Below are 20,022 nucleotides of genomic sequence, written 5' to 3' on the forward strand. Positions count from 1 at the left end.
TAGGAAAAGGAGGAGCGGTGACGGGCACAGAGGATCCGCGCGGGTCGCCCTCTGTCCCTGCCTCTGGCCTGTAGCTGGGCGCTCGCGTCCAAATAATTCTTTGACGCCGACGCGCGGGAGGGGATACCCTGCCGCGCGCTGTGTGTGGACGGGAGCGCGGGAGGGCTTGGCCTTGGCGCGTGCGTGCAGCTAGGGGCCCCGCCGGGCCGTGGTGGAAACAGGAAACGGAGGAGGCAGGCAGGGTGGCCGCCGTCGAGCGCGTGACGTCAGGAGGACTGTCAGGATTCCATTGCCCATCGGTAATGTCCCATCATTGGTCCCAAGGGCCTGACAAAGTTTAACACAAAATTCATTTGCTGCTCATATAATTTGGTCTCAAGTCTCCTTTTGTGCGTATCGGCTTGTTTACTGAGGCTAAACCTTTATTATTACTAATAAAGTTTTTTTAAAAAATGTTATATTCCGACATCTATGTGGTCCATAGTTCCTGATAAGTGTTTTTTTTTCTCTCATGTGAGAGCTTTGCTTTTTTTATCCCTCTTTTTTTTTTTGCCTTACTATATTGTTCGTCCAGGGTTATAGATTTTTAAGATATTCTCTTTTGGCGTTGAAGATACGGTGCATTTTCCATACACGTGGAAAAGTAAGAATTATCCACTAGCGGGTTAAACCCAGCAAGTCAAGCCACGTCAACGCCAGCCCCACGTAGGCTGCACGTCATGCCCAGCACGGCAACAGCACGGATACCGAAACTACCCCTACCGCTTCCACCCAACAACGACGCGGCCACCAGCCCACCACCGCCGCTCAGCTGTCCCCGGAGGGGTAGGACCGTCCACCCGAGGAGGAGGCCACACCTCCCTCGGCTTGTCTGTTTGGCACCCACCCCCCTGCACCGCGCGCATATAACCAAGGGGACGCCGCTGCTCCTCCCTCGTCCACTTCCACCTCCTCCTCATCCCCGTCCTTGCCTGCGTTTTCGCTGCGGATTGGAGCGGCAAGGGCTCACTTCTCTCCGGCTGCGGCCTGACGATGCCGGAGGCAAATGCGGGTGCGCTGGCGCAGGCGGAGCAGAGGAAGAAGGTGGGGGAGCTCGGTTCCAGAGTGAAAAATCACTTCTTTTCTCTGCCTTCTTGGTGCCATGGATACGAAGAGTCCCGTGGGGATTAAGGGAGGCAACGGGGCGTGGTGCCCCGAGCAGCGGTGCTCGTGTGGGATGACTGGATAAGGACGTGGCCCTCTGTCTTCTCCGGATTTTGGCACGGCCGGAGCTGCTGGATTTGGGGGGATTTGGATTTCTTGCGGCTCTGATCCTGACTACTAGTTTGCTTCCTGCGCGTGAGAATATGCTTCCTGGGATAATGGGATTTACCACAGTGATTTCTTGCCTTCTTAGGAGATCCCGTCTTATCCGAATTATTCGAGCTATAGTATTCCTCAGAATGCTCCTTGGTACTGCACCCGCAGGAAATCCGCTCTCTCTTCAGTTAAGGTTTCCAATCCCCCAAAATCTGGCTTTTTCCGCGCTATCGTAAAGAGGGCGCGGTAATTCTTGTTTACCACGCAACACGGGTGGTCGAGGAGTCTTGGTAAACGCGGGTATTGGATTCGGTGACCTTGTATGTTTATCCTAATCCGGGTCGGCTATTTTCTTTCCCTTTGTGGGTCAGAGATGGCTTAGGCAAGCATAAATATTCCTTTGCCCACTGGGGAGGCATATTTACCGTCTATATATTTTAAGCTCAATGCCAGTTCAGAGGTGATTATTAGCCTTGATAAGGGTTTGAGAGATCACGAGTTCTTTGGCCGGTGGCAAAGGTCAGTCTTGGCTGGGTCAGAGGGGGTAGATACTGCAGAGCTTTTGCGTTTGAGTTGCTTGGATTACTTGCCGGCAGTTTTTGCCTTTGCGGTTTGCAGGTTTGGTGTGGGTGAGTACAAACTAGGCTAAGACTTCACTAGTTTACTATTCCATTGGTTTATTTAGTAACCAGAAAGCTTCTCTTGGTGCATATCAGGAGTAGTTGTCTCTTGCTATCTCTGGAAGAGTCGGTTTGTATGTTCCTCTTGGGGATTTCACCTCTGCTTATTTTGCTGTGCTGATTGTTTGGTTTGCTGGTTCAGCTGTTTAATACATAAAAAAAGTATGAATTTCTTCCTAATTTCCAAGTAATATGTCATCGCTTAAATTCTTAATAGTTGACTTTGATATACTTTTCAGAGAAAAGAACGTTTACTGTGTCCTCAATGCTAATGTTTTCCACTATGAAACTTCCAGAATTCACCAGAGATGGATTTCTTCAGTGAATATGGTGACGCCAACAGATACAAAATTCAGGAAATAATTGGCAAAGGAAGCTACGGGGTTGTTTGCTCAGCTATTGACCAACAAACTGGTGAGAAGGTAGCAATCAAGAAAATACAGAATATCTTTGAGCATCTGTCCGATGCCGCTAGGATCCTCCGAGAGATCAAGCTCCTCCGGCTTCTAAGGCATCCTGATATTGTTGAGATCAAACATGTAATGTTACCTCCATCAAGGAGGGACTTCAGAGATATTTATGTTGTTTTTGAGCTTATGGATACCGACCTTCACCAAGTTATTAAGGCTAATGATGACTTAACAAAGGAACACCATCAGTTCTTTCTCTATCAGATGCTGCGTGCATTGAAATATATTCATACTGGTATACTCCTTTAAAGATCCCTCATATTACACTGAAAGCACTTCTAACTAGCATTCATAGTGTGATGGTGCTGCGTTTCTGTTTTCTATTAGGAGTATCAACATTTGTGACTAGCCTTTGCGCACGAATTCAACTTTTAGCTAATGAATGACAATGACTTATTCTATACTTCCCGTTCTTTAGAGTTATTTCTCAACCTATCCCACTACTTTCATGTGTGCACTGTATTCTGGATCATTCCTTGCTTTTTGAAATTAGCTTTCAGGTTCTGATTACGTAGTATTCCTTCCGTTGTGTTGAAAATTTGAATGTCTTTGACATTCTCTGTGCTTAGATGGCAATATACATGAATATCTCTTGATTCAAAATTTACCTTAGAGAATTAGTTTTGCATTGTCTGAGTCGATCAATTAGTTCTGCCTTTATTTCTTTGCAATAATTTTCATGCACATACTTTCAGATGTACTGGTTACTTTCGTGTAAATCCTTATTTAAATTCTGTAAAGTTGAAAAATCTATGCTTATTTCACTTATAATCTGCCATAAGCATTTACTTTATATCTGCTGCAGAGTGACTTTGAGCTATGCTCTGATCACATGTCTATTTTGCTGCAGCTAATGTCTATCATCGTGATTTAAAGCCAAAAAATATACTAGCAAATGCTAACTGCAAACTCAAGATATGTGATTTCGGATTAGCAAGGGTTGCATTTAATGATTCTCCTACCACAGTCTTCTGGACGGTATGATATTTCTAGAGTTCTACTATAGTTGATTCACAATACAACATTTGTATCGAAACTCTTTATGGCAAGGCTGATGTAGTGTGTTCGACACCAAAGAGTCCTGCTTCAAACGTAAGTCTCACTGTCTGCACTAAAATGACTTGCAGGACTATGTTGCTACTAGATGGTACAGAGCTCCTGAGCTGTGCGGGTCTTTCTTTACTAAGGTACCCAATTTCCTCATGCTGTGGTTTTGTTAAGTCTTATCAGCTGGGTTTTCATTTCCTTCATGTTTAGTTTCATGTCCCTGTACTATTCTGATGGCATTAAGTTGGTTCTCTTGTGCAGTATTCACCAGCTATTGATATGTGGAGCATTGGTTGCATTTTTGCGGAGATTTTGACTGGAAAGCCTTTATTCCCTGGTAAAAATGTGGTTCACCAATTGGATTTGATGACTGATCTCTTGGGCACACCATCAGCAGATACTACTTCACAGGTGATTTATTATTTATGGAAATGTTGACATGGTAGGATAAATAATTGCAAAGTCTAAAATGTTTTTTCCCTTTGACTACAGATCCGAAATGAGAAAGCAAGGAGGTACCTTAGCAGTATGAGGAAGAAACAGCCAATACCCTTTTCAGAGAAGTTCCCCAATGCAGATCCTTCGGCGCTCAAGCTCTTGCAAAGGCTTCTAGCATTTGATCCTAAGGATCGACCAACAGCTGAAGAGGTAGGTTTGTCGTCATGGAACATCGATTTTATGTGTTGCGCTGCTGTTATTTGTGTAACTTCACAGAATTCTAACCAAAATAATTCTGTGTATGCATGAGCAGGCATTGGCTGATCCCTATTTCAAAGGCATTGCAAAAGTGGAGAGGGAACCATCCTGCCAGCCAATTTCGAAAATGGAATTTGAGTTTGAACGGAGAAAGTTTACTAAAGAGGACGTCAAGGAACTTATATTCCAGGAGATACTGGAATACCACCCTCAACTTCTAAAGGATTACAAGAATGGCTCTGAAAAAACAAGCTTTCTATATCCCAGGTTGTTTACCTTGACTGTATCATTAGTTTCTTTTCCCTCTTGTTATTATGTTTGAATGTGGTAATATTTCATAACATACATCCTTAGATGTTTCTTGATTTTCTCTTTATTATGCAGTGCTGTTGACAATTTCCGGAAGCAGTTTGCTAGCTTAGAAGAAAATGGAGGGAGGAATGCCACAGTCGACAGGAAGCATGTTTCTCTCCCAAGGTAACTTAAATTGTTCTTTTCCATTTTCTTTATAATTTGTGCTGCCATGTATTGGTTGTCTTGAAATTGGTTAAACTGGGTAATGCAGTAGTTACTTAAGGGGTTTTCTGTCAACTAAATATAGAACGGTGTTTTCATTACAATTCTTGAACATCTTATCCCAGAAAAACCTTAAACCCTATTAGATGATGGGTTGGCCTGGGGTGTCAAAAAATTCAGAAATTTTGCTCAAACTTGACTGCTGACCTTGATTGGCTGCTTGCAGGACTACAACCGTTCACTCTACTCCAATTCCTGCAAAGGAAGGTCCGGCTGCAACGTCCCAGGTTCCTCAAAGGATTCCAACAGGTAACTGTTTCTATTTGCTATTTGTCGCTACCCAGCACTCTGTTTTTCTGTTCCTCCTGAGTTCCCATTTTTCTGACATGTTTAATTCTGCCAATCTTTCAGCTAGACCAGGAAGAGTTGTTGGCCCAGTATTACCATTCGAGAATGTAAGTGCTGTCGATCAACACATCATGCGACGGGTGGCTAGGAACCCAGCTGTACCTCCAGCAACCAACAACTCATCGGTCTACTGCTACCACCTGAAGTCGGGCAGCTCAGACAGGCAGGAGCATCAGCTAGAGCTTGAAAAAGACCGGATGCAGTATAGGCCAGGGCAGCATGCCACGGAAGCCAAGGTAGCACCTGAGATGGCCCGGGACATGTGGCCGTCGCCGTACTATGTCTCGAGGGGTGTACCCAAAGCTGATCTAACAGAAAGGGCCGCCCCCCAAAGGAGCATGCTGCACAACGTTGCTTCCTTTAATGGCTTCACGGCGGTCGCTGGTGGGTACAGCAAGGCCGGCGTTCTTCACTATGGAGTCACGAGCTTGTACTAGAGCAGTGCCCCTGATAATAAGATGGGAACCGGAGCGCAGCTCCACTGCCCCTTCCCCCCACTTGGAAGTTCGGAGCACGGACTGGAGGTGCATACCCGATCAACGATGCAGGCGTCCGGGAAGGATTTTCAGGCTGGGAAAATGGCGAGCGCCAACTTTCGTTGCTCTTGTTTGGTGAGCGATGGGCCGGTGATCTCGCGCCAATGTTGTGATCTTCCTGATGCCGCAAAGAGTGAAGAGGAGGGCGGGGTTGAAAATTCTCACAGCCCCTTTCGAAGGAAGGGGAGAATTACCCGTCTTTAAAAAAGGGGTGGCCAAAAATTGTGGATATGTGTACAGTGCAACGCTTAATTTTGTATTTAACCATTTTGAACGTTCTGCTTCCAGTTCTGCACATTTGAATCATATCATTATGTTTATAGGTTCCACAATTTTCCATTCGGCTTGTACGTATGTCTGAGTCCCTCAAATGGCCTCTTTGGCGCAAAAATTTTAGATGAAACGAGGCAAGAATTTTGGAGAAAAGAAGACAGCAGACTAACATAAGACTAACATAAAGTGAGATTTAAACTGATTTACACTCAATGAAATTACTGGAATAGGAGCATGTTTGATAAATTATCAAATCTATTCCTTTGTTCAAACCAAGGCTCTAAATAGCAGGTTATAGGATTTAGCGGTAGCAATCCAAAATTCACGCTATAGCGCACTAAATTCCCACTATAGCCTGTTGTGGCGACCCTCTCGAGCTATTGCCCGCTATTTAGAGCTTTGGTTCAAACAGCTTCGAGAGCAAACAGAATCCTAATGTTGATTGAAATTCACAAAAAGGTCTTATGAACATCCTAGCTATATATTACCATTCACAAAAGGTTTTTTTAATCTTAAGTCATTTTAGGCTGTGAAAGTAGAATCGGCAGTGCGTGATTGGCTCATCAGTGGCCGGTATTCTATTCGGTATCTGTTCCCCTTGAAACTCACACAGCAGGTGCAAAGCAACAGTAGAAAAAGCATCGCACATGTAGCAAGTAATTGCGATTATGTAGAAACTTTATTGCTCTATAATCTCCATAACGCACACTTTATCAACAGCGCAAGAGTTCAATACACTCGCAACGTCGGCATGCAGACGATGGGAATTTGCCGCCTCCGGCTGGATGGCGACCCACTGGCCGTCGACAAGCTCGACGTGCGCATTTTGCTCAGGGCAGGCGGAGAACCTGAGCTGAGTGACATCTCGGCACATCTTGTTCAACTGGTCGATGGAAAGGATCAAGTCGAAATAATCTCCTGGTTCACTGGTCTTGGAGAGCTTGATGCCAACATCAGCACCACGGGAAGCGACAGCGCCAAATAGCAGAGGATGCCCAATGACTGGCCTGTTGGATGAGCTGCATATCTGCGATGGAAAAGTAAAGTCGTTTCAGGTAATACCAAGCTACAGAACAAAGTGTAAGGATGAACGAACGAGGTGCAAAATTGTTGGGATGTATCTCATCATTGTCGATCCATACAACAAATTAATTCACTCTCCATAATTCAGAATGATCAGCAAATGCAATTATATGTATGATGAGAACAGTTAGGTGACCAGCAGATGATCTTACCTGTATATACTGTACACCCATTTCGTTGAGGGAGTCCAAAATTTTGTTTGATGATAATAAGCTGAAAATACCCCCAGATCCCGCTGGCTTTTTAATTATCTCCCAGGGCGACTTCATCAGAACCTTTGTTCTGTTTGCCTCGGAGGACATACTGACAATTGGAAGCTCCAGCTCTTCCAGAACCCACACCTATAAATTATTCCACAAGACATTATAGGAAGCAAGAAGAATTAGGATGCCGATCATAGTAAGACAATGCTTTGTACCTTTTGAGCATCCAAACCAAAATAGTTACTCTCTATCAGCCAGTTTGTAACTGACTCCACATGACCAGGTTGGGAAACAATAACGAATGGGGGTGACACACGATTTTCAATAACCTGTTCACGCAAAAATACGATCAGCCTTGTCCATGTGAGATGTGACGACCATTTTGTCAAGCATAACTTCCAACAGCACAGCATATATGCAGCAACTAAGCAACAAGGGACCACCTATAACTGTGTTTTTTCATGACTAAACATACTAATCCTTCCAATTATATATTTATCAGAGTTATTCCTGATACAAAAAGTAGGTAGTAAAACTACAAGACCAAAGGTCAATGGGCAGGTTGAACTTCAGTATCAACAGCAGTGATCGTTATCAGCTATTCACTTTCCCTACATTTATTTATTATTTTCTTTGGGGAAACTATGTATGTTAGAATTAAGTAACAATCAACAACCATGAAAAAGAATGTATACCTTCATTAACTCACTAAAAGAACTGAGCAAACTCAGAAACTCAGCATCAGAGTCTGAACCATTTCTAACAAGTACAAAAGCTGCTTTTGACTTCACAAGAGTCTCAAGACCTTCTTTGAGTTCTCTACTGAATGCAGGTTCAGATTTCTCGCCAAGGTTGATGAAACTCTTGTATGGTATTTTGATCACCTTTTTCCTTGACAATGATGAATTAGCCAGCAAATTCTTTGAAGAGCTGAAATTGACAAGTTTGGAGCAAATAAGATTAAGAACTTTGGACGAATGAATAAAATCTGTCGTTTCACCATGATTCCCATAACCAGCACTCAGGAAGTATCGAGTATGTAGTAAAGGTGCAGTAAATAAACCAAATATCATGTTTCTTTTGAATAAGACATTGACACAGGATACTGAACAGGTGTTACCTCTCAGTTTGTTTGCTAGCACAATGCACTGCATGTCGGAACAATTGAAAGTCAACACATCCAATCTGCGCTGCAAGTGATGCCTTTTGGACCTTGTCCCCTGATAGCAAACCTTCCAGAACATGGCCCTGATCCATTTCGGAGAGCACCTTCTTTCCAGAAATTACACGACGTTGAAGCCTCTTCCTGTCCTTCCACTCCTGTAACAATCAGAAATGGGCCATGCATTAATTGAAAAAGAACTCAAATAAATACACCAGCGCCTAACATCAAATTGGTTTTTGCTAGGACCTGAAGCATGAAAGTTCATGATATACTTCAAATCTGTTTATTATACAAAATGCCACATAATAGCCAGGATATCTGCTGCTATCAACATTTCGGCACTATGGACCTGAAGTATTCTTTGTTTGTTATGCAAATCATGACTGTTGATGTGAACATGACGTGCAAGACAAGGATCCCTGTTCCGCTAGGCGGCGATTAGACGCCGCCCAGGCGCGATTAGTCGCTAGGCGACGGCCATCGCCTGGCCTAGGGGGGGAGGCGGCAGTCTGGGCGCGAGGCGGAGCTAGGCGGCGCGAGGCGGCGATTAGGCGGAGCGGAGGCGGCGCGGAGGCGCGCGAGGCGGCGCCGAGGCGGAAGCGCTGCCGATTCCCGCGAAAAATTTGGCCCCGCGGCGCGAGCGCGCTCGATTTCCCGCGCGGAAGCAGATGGGACGGCCCGGCGCGCGCGAAATCAAGCTGAAAGAATAAAGGGGAGAGAAGAACCGAGAACGACGGCCGCGACTCGCCGCCTGGAAGCTCCTCGTCCCCGACGGCGCTAGCTGCTCCTCTCCCTTCCACCGCCGGCTGCTTCCCCCGCTCGTCCTCAACGTGAGTTGCCTTCCCCCCTGCCTGCAGCTTCCACTTCCCTGCTCGTCTCCCCTATCCCGCCGGCTGCTCCCCTACCTGCTCCTCTGCTTTCCCCTCCCGTGCCGGCTCTGCTCCTCCCCGCCTGAAGGTCCACCCGCCGGCTCTGCTCCTCCCCGCCTGAAGGTCCACCCGCCAGCGCTGCCCCTCCTCGCCTGGGAAGTTCCACCTGCCGGCGCTGCTCCTCCAAGCCTGGGAAGCTCCGCCGGCCGCACTGCTCCTCGAACCTCCTCCCCGCTGCTGCGCTGCACTGCTCCAGCCTCCAAGTCTGCAAGGTCCTCACCGCTGACGGCCTCATCCTGCTCCAAGGTCAGTCCCCTCCCCTGCTCCTAGGATGACAGCAGTTACCACATAAAGGGAACCGAAAATGGCACAACAAATCCAAACATCCTACACAACATGCCATCTTGTTATATTGAACAATTGAAAAACACGAAGTCATATATATCAGGTTAATTAGATAACGTACCTTTGTGACTGCAAAACTTTGATGTAGTAGTATTACTAGCCCAATGCAAAATATCAGAGTGATCCCCAAACCGGTGTCCTTCATTAACAAGCACCAGCTATCTTCTTCCATTTTTAGTACATACAGTAAAGCATTTGTGGTATGGAACAATAAAGCCAAAAACCAGAGAGAGAATCTCCTTGCTCTACCAAAATGAGACATCTGCAATGCTAGGGCAGATGGCAATAACAGAGCTGTTGTTAAACCATCTGTCGCTACCAAGATTTTCTGTGAGTATACTAGAGCTTGATCCCCAATGGCACTGTAGCCTATATATATTCAGCATTTTTTGCTATATATACATAATATATATTATATATATAAGTTGTATGGCAAAACGCCTAGAAAAACGCCTAGCAGCGCCTAGGCGCGATTACTCCCGACTAGTCTCTAGGCTGAGGGTCATCGCCTAGATTGCGCCTAGCGCCTAGCGGAACAGGGACAAGGATGATGCAGACCTAACCATCGCACGCCTTTCTTTCTTCGATCTCTTGTCAGAACGTGAATTGAGCTCCAGTAACCCCTTTGGAGGTGTAATCCACATTTCTCTGCTCTCCATATCAACATCAGGTACAATATCTTCGGCAAATGGAATCCACACATGCTCACGTGATGAAGTTGAATCTTGATTTTCTGGATCTGGATCGACAACAGTACCCTCAGCAGAGCCAATCATCACCTGTAGAAGATCTCCACCTCCAAAATTGAAAACCTGACCAACTGTTCCTACAAGCTTGCCTGTATCCTGTGAGAGCGAATTTCAGTTACTAAATTGCGATCACAATACCTCCTTGGAAAAATAAGTACATACTATTACTATGTGCAGCATCTGTGCAATTTTGACTACTTTCAGGGGGTGGGTCCAATTTTGAAAGGTAACAAATGAAGGTCTTAACTATTGTGCCTACTTTTGGAGACTGGAGAGAGCTATTTACAAGACAAATGAATCTTAACTGAACAAGTTTTGCAAACCAAGAGCATAAATCGGATAATCCAAAAAAAAACAATGGCATGGACCAAAAGCGTGATTGAAACAGTGGCATAGGCCTAAGTTTCCCTTATCAGGTAGTGACAGTGCATGTGTGATGTGCCTTTTGATTGCCCTTGTAGCTGAATTAACCAATGATGCCACAATAACTTGAAGAAAAAACATAAAAACGCATGTACCTTGACAATAACTCTCATTCCAACAAGATCAAGTGAATAGAACTCATCAGCCTCAATTTCTGGCCTATCTCCAGCTTTCACGAGTATAGCTGAACCGACTATTTGCCTAGCCTGATAGGAGAGTAGCAACTGAATCATATCAGAAGGTAAAGTGTACTTCAACATAAGGCAAAGCAGTAACCCAAACTCAAAGAAGAGCAACATCCGCTAGTTTGAGCCGGACTAATCTGACAGCCATGCCCAGTCATAGAACTTGAGTCAGCCAGCTGTCATGATTTGTGACTCTACATCTCATATGCACATCTAAATCAGTAGAAATACAACACAGGATTCCACATTTAATCGAGGATTTTCAGCAAGCACTCTACTGAACTTCAAAAGCGGTATTACAGCTAGGATTGTTGATTTAGACTGCTCATCCTAGAAATTAAGCAGGTCTGCTTACTGCACTGTCTCTTAGACCAGTTGACGTGCACAAATTAACAAGCAAAAAGCTCCAGGGGAATGCAAAGCTGACAGACCTCATCCAGATTATCGATGCCATCAAAGCTGACGATCCAACACTTCTTCCCCGTGTGGGCCCTTCCTCGAACAAGCTCGAATTCCCTGACGTGTTGCTTCCCAGCAGCCCGAGCCCTCAGCCATCGCGTCCCCGGCTGTCAGAACAAACAAACGGCAGCCGTGAAACCCCAATTAGCATTTGTATTCGGTATGAGAGAGCGAGCGAGGGAGGGAGAGAGCCCACAGCCAATTAAACATGGGTTACCGTGGCGAAGCGGAGCTCAGGGAAGTCGGTGCGTGGCGTGACGAGGACGTCGCCGCGCACCCCGTGCGCGCCGGACACGTAGCCCACCTCCACCAGCTCCTCGTCCTCCTCGTCGTATTCCTGTTCCTCCTCGTCGTCGTCGTATTCCTGCCGTTCATCCCCATCCTCGTAGAATTCCTCTTCCTCCTCCTCATCCTGCTCCCGCGCGTCGCTGAGGCTGGAGAGGAGCGCGGCGCCAGGCCGCCCCGGCGCTAGCGCGACGCGGCGGCTCGGGAGGAGGCGGGAGGAAGGCAAGGGTAGGACGCGCGAGGAATAACGGGGGAATGGTACGGTTAGGGTTAGGGATAGGGGCCGCGCCGAGGCGGATGCCGGGGACGCCATTAGCGGCGTGGGAAGAAACCGACCGGAGGTTGCCTCTCGGAGAGGGAGAAGAACGGAAGCGGATAGGGGTTAGTGGAGACGAATAAACGGCTGCCGGGGGGTTTTTGCCACGCGGCCCGTGGGCTACTTTGAGCCTGACTGCCTAAGACAAGTTTCTCAACGGAGTTTGTGTGAAGATACAGCCAGCCCATCTCAAATTTGCTCCGATTTGTCTCATTTTTTGTGTTTTTTTTTGTTTGGAAACAACTCTTTCTTTTTGTTTGCGATTTGCGATACATGGGGGCAGATGTGCGTCCAATGAAAGACATCCAAAAATATTTTGTATTTAATGGAAACTGAAATCCAGTGCAATGAACTAGGTGGGGAATCCTTTTCCCCTCCATTTTCCCGTAAAAGAAAAGGGTTTTGTGAATATAAGCATAGCAGACATGTACCTGCCAGGCACAACGGACCATCGGCAAGTTTGATTCAATCGCAAAAAATTTCACTGCACGCATACACGCATACTTAGACTTTTAAATACTAGCGGCCACAAACATAAAAGGCATTAGTCTTCTAGTATGTTCACAACCTGTTCGGTTGCCAAAACATAAGAAATTTAAAAAGAGATTCCTTCATCTCTTCCTGAAACATTTTTCTCACCCCGATTTAACCTATCAAGACGACTGTTAGCAAAAAGCCGTCACTGTTCCCAATTGTTGAACTTTAGAGCATCTCTAAGAGGTCTTCTAAATGACTTTGTATCTGGAAAAATAGAAAAGGGCGCTAAAAATCAGCTTCCAACAGGTCTTCTAAAATTCTCCACTGGCTTTCTCCTCCTTCATCCCGTGAAAGCCGGTAGCCATGTTTGCCCCTCCCCCGCCGCTCGCCATCGGAGATTCCTGCCGCATACTCCCGTTACCGCGCGCGCTCACCCTCCCGCGCGCCCATTTTGGCGGCTCCATCCCGCGCTTGACTCCTCTCGCTCGCGCGACCCCTCTCCCGGCTTCCTCCCTGTCGCGCGGCCGTCGCCTCCTCTCACTGCTCCCGCCTCCTCGCGCCGCCGCCGCTCGTTGTCGCCATGTTCAAGTGGCCGCGCCCTGCCGGAGACGCGCCGACGAGCCGCTTGTACCCCCTTCCGCCGGTGCCGCTCCCGCGCCCTACTGCCGTGGCAGAGCTGCTCCCACGCGCTGCCCTCCTCGCACCGGCGCCGGTCGTCTCGATGCCTCTAGAGGAACCCGGGTTCGCTTATCCGCCATCGAACTTCAGTGGCCAGATGCGTGAGGATCTGCTCAATGGTGAGCAATTCGTACGGGATGGCTGCAGTGGTGAGATTTCAGCTTTATCCTTGTTTTGCCTGAGTACATGATGCTTGTTCTATGCAAACTGCCATATATTCTTAGCTTATTAACATATGAATGGTATGGTTAAAATGCTGGATTCAATAGCCTAGGAGTATTCAGTATCAATTTTAGATTGTTTGAAACACCCACTGCGACCTGCACAATTTCAAAATCTGAACATCAGGAAAGCATCAGTACATTTATGAGATGCCTGAATTAGTGAGTAACAAGAATAGAGTTTCTAAGTGTTGAACAGACTGTGATATTCTTATTATTAGTTGCACTAGATCTATGTCATCTGCCAAAGGAATGGGAAGATAACACAGAAGAGAAAATGAGCTTACCTCACTTGACTGAGGATAGTCAGAAGTTTCTGGTCTTGATCCTGATTCAATGAATAAAGCAATCATTAATTGAACAGGAAGGTCTCAAAGGAATATTAGAAACGCAGCAATGCCTTTTAGTAGCTTATACTAGTGTAGGAAAAATATCCTGCTGTCATAAAGAAAAAAAAATTGTAGCATTTAACTTGCAGTACCAATAATGCCTACTCCAATATTTACAAGAAAAAATAACAGTACCCAGTAGATCCTCATGCCTACTTCAGGCCGTTACAGTCTGATCCTCATGCAGAAAAACAATAGTATGTTTTTTGTATGCTTCATAAGTTTAATATATAGTTCAGAATTTGAAGAAATACTTATGGGAAAGTTGGGAAACATTATTCAGACACGGCACAGCGTGGCAGTATTTAACAACCGTAGCAGCCAAGTGGGTGATATAGGCATACCACTCAGTATATGATGCTGATATTTAGGCTGCTCTCAGATGTCTGGTTGGACGAAGCATGCACGGATAATCTGGTTTAATAAGCTGAAACAGACTAGGCAGAATTATGTCCAACTGAGATAGCTACCTCTCACTAGACATGCATGGTAGACTAATGTTTTAGAGTGTATAACTGAACCTGAACCATTACCTCATCTGATTGAATAACTTCCAATTCATGCTGTATAAAAACACAGCGGTGTTTCTCAGGCCACATACTCGGAACATTTCTGTTAACCTCTTCTCTGTTGCCGCTTGTCATCTGATTAATTATGTTCTTGTTGTGGCAGGTGATATGGGTTTAGGGTCATATCTCAGCGATCTCATAAATCTGCCTGTACAAGAGTCTCAAGATCATGGTCCTGCAGCAGCTAAAGGATCCCAGGGAAGAACAAAAAATTTCAGAGATGATGAGGACAGACTGCTTGTGTCTGCATGGCTAAATGTGGGCATGGATATTATTCGAGGAGTTGATCAATCACAAGCCTCCTATTGGGAAAGAATCCATGACTATTTCCATGCTAATAAGTCATTCGAGTCAGATCGTACACAAGGTTCTTTAATGAATCGATGGTCCACTATACAACATGATGTCAATACTTTTTGTGGATGTGTGACCAGGATTGAGGATAGAAATCAGAGTGGTTGCTCAGTTGATGACAAGGTAAATATATTCCTTGCAAACAAATATATTCCTCACTACCAACAGAAATATGGTAAACCCAGTTTATGGCTTAGGCATGTATGAATAATATCTTAATTTTGTGGTTCTGATTTGTCTAAGATAATTTGCATCAACTTCATTTTTTTTCACGCAATGTTTCTTGGAACAACAATATCTCTTACACAGGAATTAAACAAATTGTTGTATATCAACAGAAGTGTCAGCTTAATATTGATATAGCAGTTAAAGTTTGTTTCATTGACAGCATGATATATATTTTTATGCATCAGCTATTCCCATGACTTGCATGTCAGCAAACTGATGATATTTAGCTACATTTGATAGGGCAAGAACCTCTAACCTTTTTCTTGTTTCTTTTACATGAACTAGCAATTTTGTCATGTTGTTTAAGTTGATTAAAGCCAATAACTGAGTACCCACTTTCCTGTCTGTATTTTTTTTAGAAGTTTGTTTATCCTAACTTGTGACTAAAGGTTGTACTTTCATGTCTATGTACAGATTGCAGCAGCATGTGCATTGTTTAAGTCAGAAGACAAGAAACATAGGAATTTTGCCTTAATGCATTGCTGGAGAATTCTGAAGGACCAGCCCAAGTGGATAGAAAGACGCAAGCAAATTGGTGGACCAAAAACAACTAGTAATAAGAAACAGAAGACAAAGGAAAACTCTTCTCCGTCATCACTTCTACCCGTAGTCACAAATGCTAGTAGCGGTGCAAATGAAGCACCAGCTCAAGATTCTTCACAAAGACCGGATGGAACCAAGAAGGAGAAAAAGAAGCTACGCCAACGTTCGACCATCGAAGCATTGGACTATCTTGCGGCAAAGATTAAAGAAGCTGATGCTCTGAAAGATTTGAAGAAAGAAGAGAGATGCAACAAGGTCTTTGCTCTGCAGGAGGAAAAGATCAAGTTGGAGAGATATCTGCAGGTGGAAAAGATGAAGTTGGAGAGAGAGAAATTTGAGTTCGAAAGAGAGCTGGAAGAAGACAAAATTATTGCTATGGATTTGAGCACAATAGCCTTTGAAGAACAGCAGTATTTCCAATATCGTAAGAACAATATTCTAGAAAGGCGTTTGAATATCTAGATTTTGTCACGATTTAGTTCGGGTTCAGTTCTGGAACTGTTTAGGTCAGGTTTAAGTTCAGTTTAGTTGAGTCTATCGTTGTTTACCTTTGTCGGTCATGAAACTATTTTTATCATCTGGATGCCCTGGATACTATTGTTTCTGTCAAAAGTGAACCTGTGTCCATGTATTCGACACCTTATCTTGTGCTGGGTTGGAAAATGTGTCTATCATCTTGACTGAGTCCAACAAAGAGAGGCAAAATGAGAGAGGCATTCCATGATTTGCCTCATACACAGTAGATGCATTCCACCGGCAAAAATCGTCATCTCCAACACACGGAGGCAAAAGCAAATGCAACCGACGGCCGTTCCTCTCGCGCGCGGCCGAGACTTGGACGAGACGAGGCGAGCGGCGGCGGCTCCCTCCTCCCTCGCCACGCCGGCCGAGCGGTGGTGGCTCCCTCCTCCCTCCTCCGCCCCACCTCCCTCGTCGGCCCTCCGCCAGGGCCCGGAGCGGCCAGATTCCGTGCGCTCGGCGGTGGCGAGGCCCGGCGGAGGCGCGGCGGTGCCGTGGCGGCGGCGCAGTGCGGTGGCGGGGTGGTGACGCGGCGTCCTCCGCTGCCTCCTCCTCCTCTGGTCCTCCGCCGCCGCCTCCTCTGGTCCTCCACCGCCTCCTCCTACTCTGGTCCGCCGCCTCCTCCTCCTCTGCCGGCCGGGCATCGCCGCCGTCCGGGGCGTCCTCCGCCGCCCGAACACGCCGGCTGGCCGTGCCCCGCGCCGGCCTCGCCCGTGGTGGCGGTAGGGGAGGGCGAGGAGTGAGAGCGCGAGGAGGACGAGGACCGGGGGGAGGTGGCGGCGCCGGACCCGGCGCGCCACCCCGCGGGGTTCCGCTTCGTCCCCGTCCGGCAGCTACGCGGACTTCGACGGCGTTCCGGGACCGCCTGCGCTAGGCGCTCGCCGAGGAGGAGGAGGACGGTGGAGCGCCGGCGTGCCTGGTGGTGGACTCCAACCTGTGCAGGATGCAGCTGGTGGCGGAGGAGCTCGGCGTGCCGATGCTGGTCCTGCGCACCGGCGCCGCCGCCTGCCTCGTCGCCTACATGGCGTTCCCGGCACTCTGCGACAAGGCTGATCTCCTGGTGCGCGGCCTCCACGAAGCTCGCGCTGCCCGGGGAGGCGGTGCGGCGGTGGCCAGGGAGGCGGTGCGGCGGAGCAGGGGAAGAGTAGGGGAAGAGAAGGGGAAGGAGCTCCCACTGCAGGGGATCCGCTGGAGCAGGGGAAGAGAAGGGGAAGGAGCTCCCGCCGCCGCCGAACCCGCCGCCTCGACCCGCCGGATCTCGGGTTCGGATCTGCGTGCCACCGGTCAAGCTCCGCGGCAGCCTCGACGGGGCGGCCATGGCGTCGGGGACGGTGGACGGGGCGGCCGCGGAGGTCCCCGAGGCGCTGGCGCGGATGCGTTTGAGGAGAGAGGCGATGCAATTTTGCGTCGCTTCTCCTCGAAGGCAATATGCCTCTCGCATCTGCCTCCTCTGTTGGAGGGAATGCCTCGCGTGAACAGTACTCCGCGGAGAGGAAAAAAGTGTTTGCACTCCTGTTGAAGTCAGTCTTACTTTTGAATGTGCTCAGCGACAAGCTTGATGATTTCAGTGCCCCTGTTGGCTTGAGGCATGTGCTGCTTGTTGTAGCTACTGAATTGAAATTCAGTATCATCCTTCTGTGCGGTTGTTTCATCCTTCTGTGCTGGATCAAATTGCTCTCATGCTTGTGATTCATGGAAAGAAGTTGTGTTTTTCTGTCATGTCTCCAATGGCATGCATGCTAAGGCCTGCGAATGCAGTACGGATTGAATGCACTATATGGTAGTCACCAAGTACCTGAATTCAATTTGATATGGTGGTGAAAACAACCTGTGTTTCTGTCAAAACAACCTGTGTGCATGTGTGGCCGGTCAAAACAAATTCTATTGCTGATTTTTTTTCATGGCAATGAGGCAAACTCAAGATGGTATAAATCACGTTACTGTGCTAGCTTGTACCTTGTGACCGTATAAAAGAACCTGGTGATGGGACAAACAAGTTCCATTTGCTAATTAATTAAGAGGGTATAAATTACCAGCATTGTTGGGAAAAAAAGACATAAACGGAGAGGTTACAAATCTGGGCACAACTTGTCTAATTAATCAAAAGGGTACGACTTCTCTAATTAATCAAGAGAGTATAAATCTGGGTGATAATTCCACAGGTGCTCGATCAAATCTGCCTGAAGGCGAGTGTGTGTTTCCTTATTCTTGATGTTCTTGTAATTCTGAATGAAGGCTTCTGGCGCTTCATTATGGGATACTGTCACCTTTTCTCCCATGTCGTCATAGTCGCAATCATATTCATCAGTGTACTCATCTCTCTCATCTTCAACGATCATATTATGCATTATGATGCAAGCCTTCATAATATTTCCTAGCGACTCTTCATCCCACAAGCGAGCCGGCCCACGAACAATAGCAAACCGAGATTGTAGAACCCCAAATGCCCGTTCAACATCCTTTCTACAAGCTTCTTGCGCCTTTGCAAAATATTTCTTTTTATTACCTTGAGGCTCCGGAATAGTCTTCACAAAAGTGGCCCACGACGGATATATGTCATCTGCAAGATAATAACTCATAGAATAATCATTGTCATTGATGTTGAAATTAACTTGTGGACCTTCTCCCTCAGCAAGCCTTGCAAATATAGGAGACCTTTGAAGCACATTGATATCATTGTGTGAACCAGGCATACCAAAGAATGAATGCCATATCCAGAGATCTTTAGAAGCAACTGCTTCAAGTATAATTGTTGGCTCCTTTTTATGTCCACGGTACATACCGTGCCATGCAGTAGGATAATTTTTCCAGCTCCAGTGCATACAATCTATGGACCCAAGCATACCAGGGAAACCTCTGTTGGCTCCAATTGCCAGCAATCTAGCGGTATCCTCTTCATTAGGCAATCTCATGTACTCCTCCAAAAATTTCAACAACAGCCACGGTAAACTTTCTCAAGGCTTCTAAAGCGGTACTCTCACCAATACGAATATACTCATCCAAAGCATCGGCCGCGACGCCATAAGCTAGTAGTTGAAATGCTGCCACAACCTTCTGCAAACAAGATAGTCCTAGGGTACCAGTCGCGTTCCTCTTCTGCACAAAATATTCAGCATGCTCCTCAACAACATTCATTATGCGCATGAATACATGTCGTTTCATCCGAAACCTATGTCATGACACAAATAAAACATTAGCTCCATTTATAAAGCAACCTATTAAAAGTAACGATAATGATAGAAATTGTAGGCACAAATACACCTGTGTCTAAAAGTTTTTGGTCCGAAAGTAGGTTTTTCTGAGAAATAGTCTTTGTAAAGAAGACCATGGTGTAGTACTCTTTCACGATCCACAACCTCATATCCCTCGACGGAACCAATTCGACCCGGATGATTAATCGTATCCTCAACTATCATGTGCGCGGCACCCAAAATAGCAGCTTTCCTCTCGTCATCAGAAGAGGAGGAATCAATGATTTCATCCATTACAAATTGATTGAATTCATCGTCTGAATCCATAGTCTAGGACGTTGTTCTCCAATACCCAATTAACCACGCAAGATTTCAGTCTGAATCAAAACATGGCTCATAAAAAAATGGCTTCAATGCAGTACGGATTGAATGCACTATATGGTAGTCAGCACGTACCTGAATTCAATTTGATGGAACGTCCACCAGCAGGCGGTCGCTGCTTGCTTCTCTGATTATCCACGTGCCATGGATTAAGGATCGATGGTACTCAGCACGGCGGCGATAGGGATCGATGGATCGCGGCGGAGGCGGGGCGCGATGGATGTGGCGTCATGCGTCCTTGCCGGTCACGTGGACGCGATGAGGCAAAGGCGCCGGCGGCGCGGCGTACAAGATGATCGCGGTGGCGGCGTTCCTATGGACGCGGCTGCGAGCGTGGAAAAGAAACGATCGGACGGAATAGTATGACGTGGAATCAGTTTTGAATATAGCAATTATGTTTTACAT

General features: G+C 46.5%; 3 protein-coding genes, 1 long non-coding RNA gene and 1 pseudogene across 7 annotated transcripts; 3 read left to right on the forward strand and 2 right to left on the reverse strand.

Annotated features, from left to right (window-relative positions):
• Nucleotides 1-920: 920 nt before the first annotated feature.
• LOC120664624 (mitogen-activated protein kinase 7-like) lies at nt 921-5,991 on the forward strand. 2 transcript variants are annotated; one of them, XM_039943901.1, is made up of 10 exons: nt 921-1,083; nt 2,276-2,684; nt 3,300-3,427; nt 3,577-3,636; nt 3,758-3,907; nt 3,989-4,144; nt 4,248-4,459; nt 4,577-4,669; nt 4,935-5,017; nt 5,120-5,991. In XM_039943901.1, exons 1-10 carry the CDS (start codon nt 1,033-1,035, stop codon nt 5,551-5,553), a joined length of 1,776 nt encoding a protein of 591 aa, XP_039799835.1. In that variant the 5' UTR covers nt 921-1,032; the 3' UTR covers nt 5,554-5,991. The 2 variants fall into 2 exon arrangements, with proteins under 2 accessions (XP_039799835.1, XP_039799836.1); XM_039943902.1 differs by having other exon boundaries at nt 939-1,083; nt 2,219-2,684.
• Nucleotides 1,090-2,123, forward strand: LOC120664625. The gene is made up of 2 exons (XR_005670971.1): nt 1,090-1,928; nt 2,016-2,123. It is a non-coding gene; the product is annotated as an uncharacterized LOC120664625 (long non-coding RNA).
• A 564-nt stretch (nt 5,992-6,555) lies between the features above and the next one.
• On the reverse strand, nt 6,556-12,140 carry LOC120664626. Of its 3 annotated transcripts, none has more exons than XM_039943903.1 (9): nt 11,684-12,139; nt 11,439-11,573; nt 10,918-11,046; nt 10,214-10,495; nt 8,332-8,531; nt 7,907-8,141; nt 7,427-7,540; nt 7,161-7,349; nt 6,556-6,952 (listed from the first exon to the last, which is right to left on the reverse strand). In XM_039943903.1, exons 1-9 carry the CDS (start codon nt 12,062-12,064, stop codon nt 6,605-6,607), a joined length of 2,013 nt encoding a protein of 670 aa, XP_039799837.1. In that variant the 5' UTR covers nt 12,065-12,139; the 3' UTR covers nt 6,556-6,604. The 3 variants fall into 3 exon arrangements, with proteins under 3 accessions (XP_039799837.1, XP_039799839.1, XP_039799840.1); XM_039943905.1 differs by having other exon boundaries at nt 6,583-6,952; nt 10,918-11,028; nt 11,684-12,140; XM_039943906.1 differs by lacking the exons at nt 10,214-10,495; nt 10,918-11,046 and having other exon boundaries at nt 6,583-6,952; nt 11,684-12,140.
• An 804-nt stretch (nt 12,141-12,944) lies between these two features.
• On the forward strand, nt 12,945-16,204 carry LOC120664627 (glutathione S-transferase T3-like). Its single transcript, XM_039943907.1, has 3 exons — nt 12,945-13,371; nt 14,505-14,878; nt 15,398-16,204. Exons 1-3 carry the CDS (start codon nt 13,125-13,127, stop codon nt 15,986-15,988), a joined length of 1,212 nt encoding a protein of 403 aa, XP_039799841.1. The 5' UTR covers nt 12,945-13,124; the 3' UTR covers nt 15,989-16,204.
• A 1,964-nt stretch (nt 16,205-18,168) lies between these two features.
• On the reverse strand, nt 18,169-19,563 carry LOC120667604 (annotated as a pseudogene).
• Between the last annotated feature and the right edge of the window lie 459 nt (nt 19,564-20,022).

The sequence above is a fragment of the Panicum virgatum genome, chromosome 3N, assembly GCF_016808335.1.
Source record: "Panicum virgatum strain AP13 chromosome 3N, P.virgatum_v5, whole genome shotgun sequence".
Lineage (NCBI taxonomy): Eukaryota > Viridiplantae > Streptophyta > Magnoliopsida > Poales > Poaceae > Panicum > Panicum virgatum.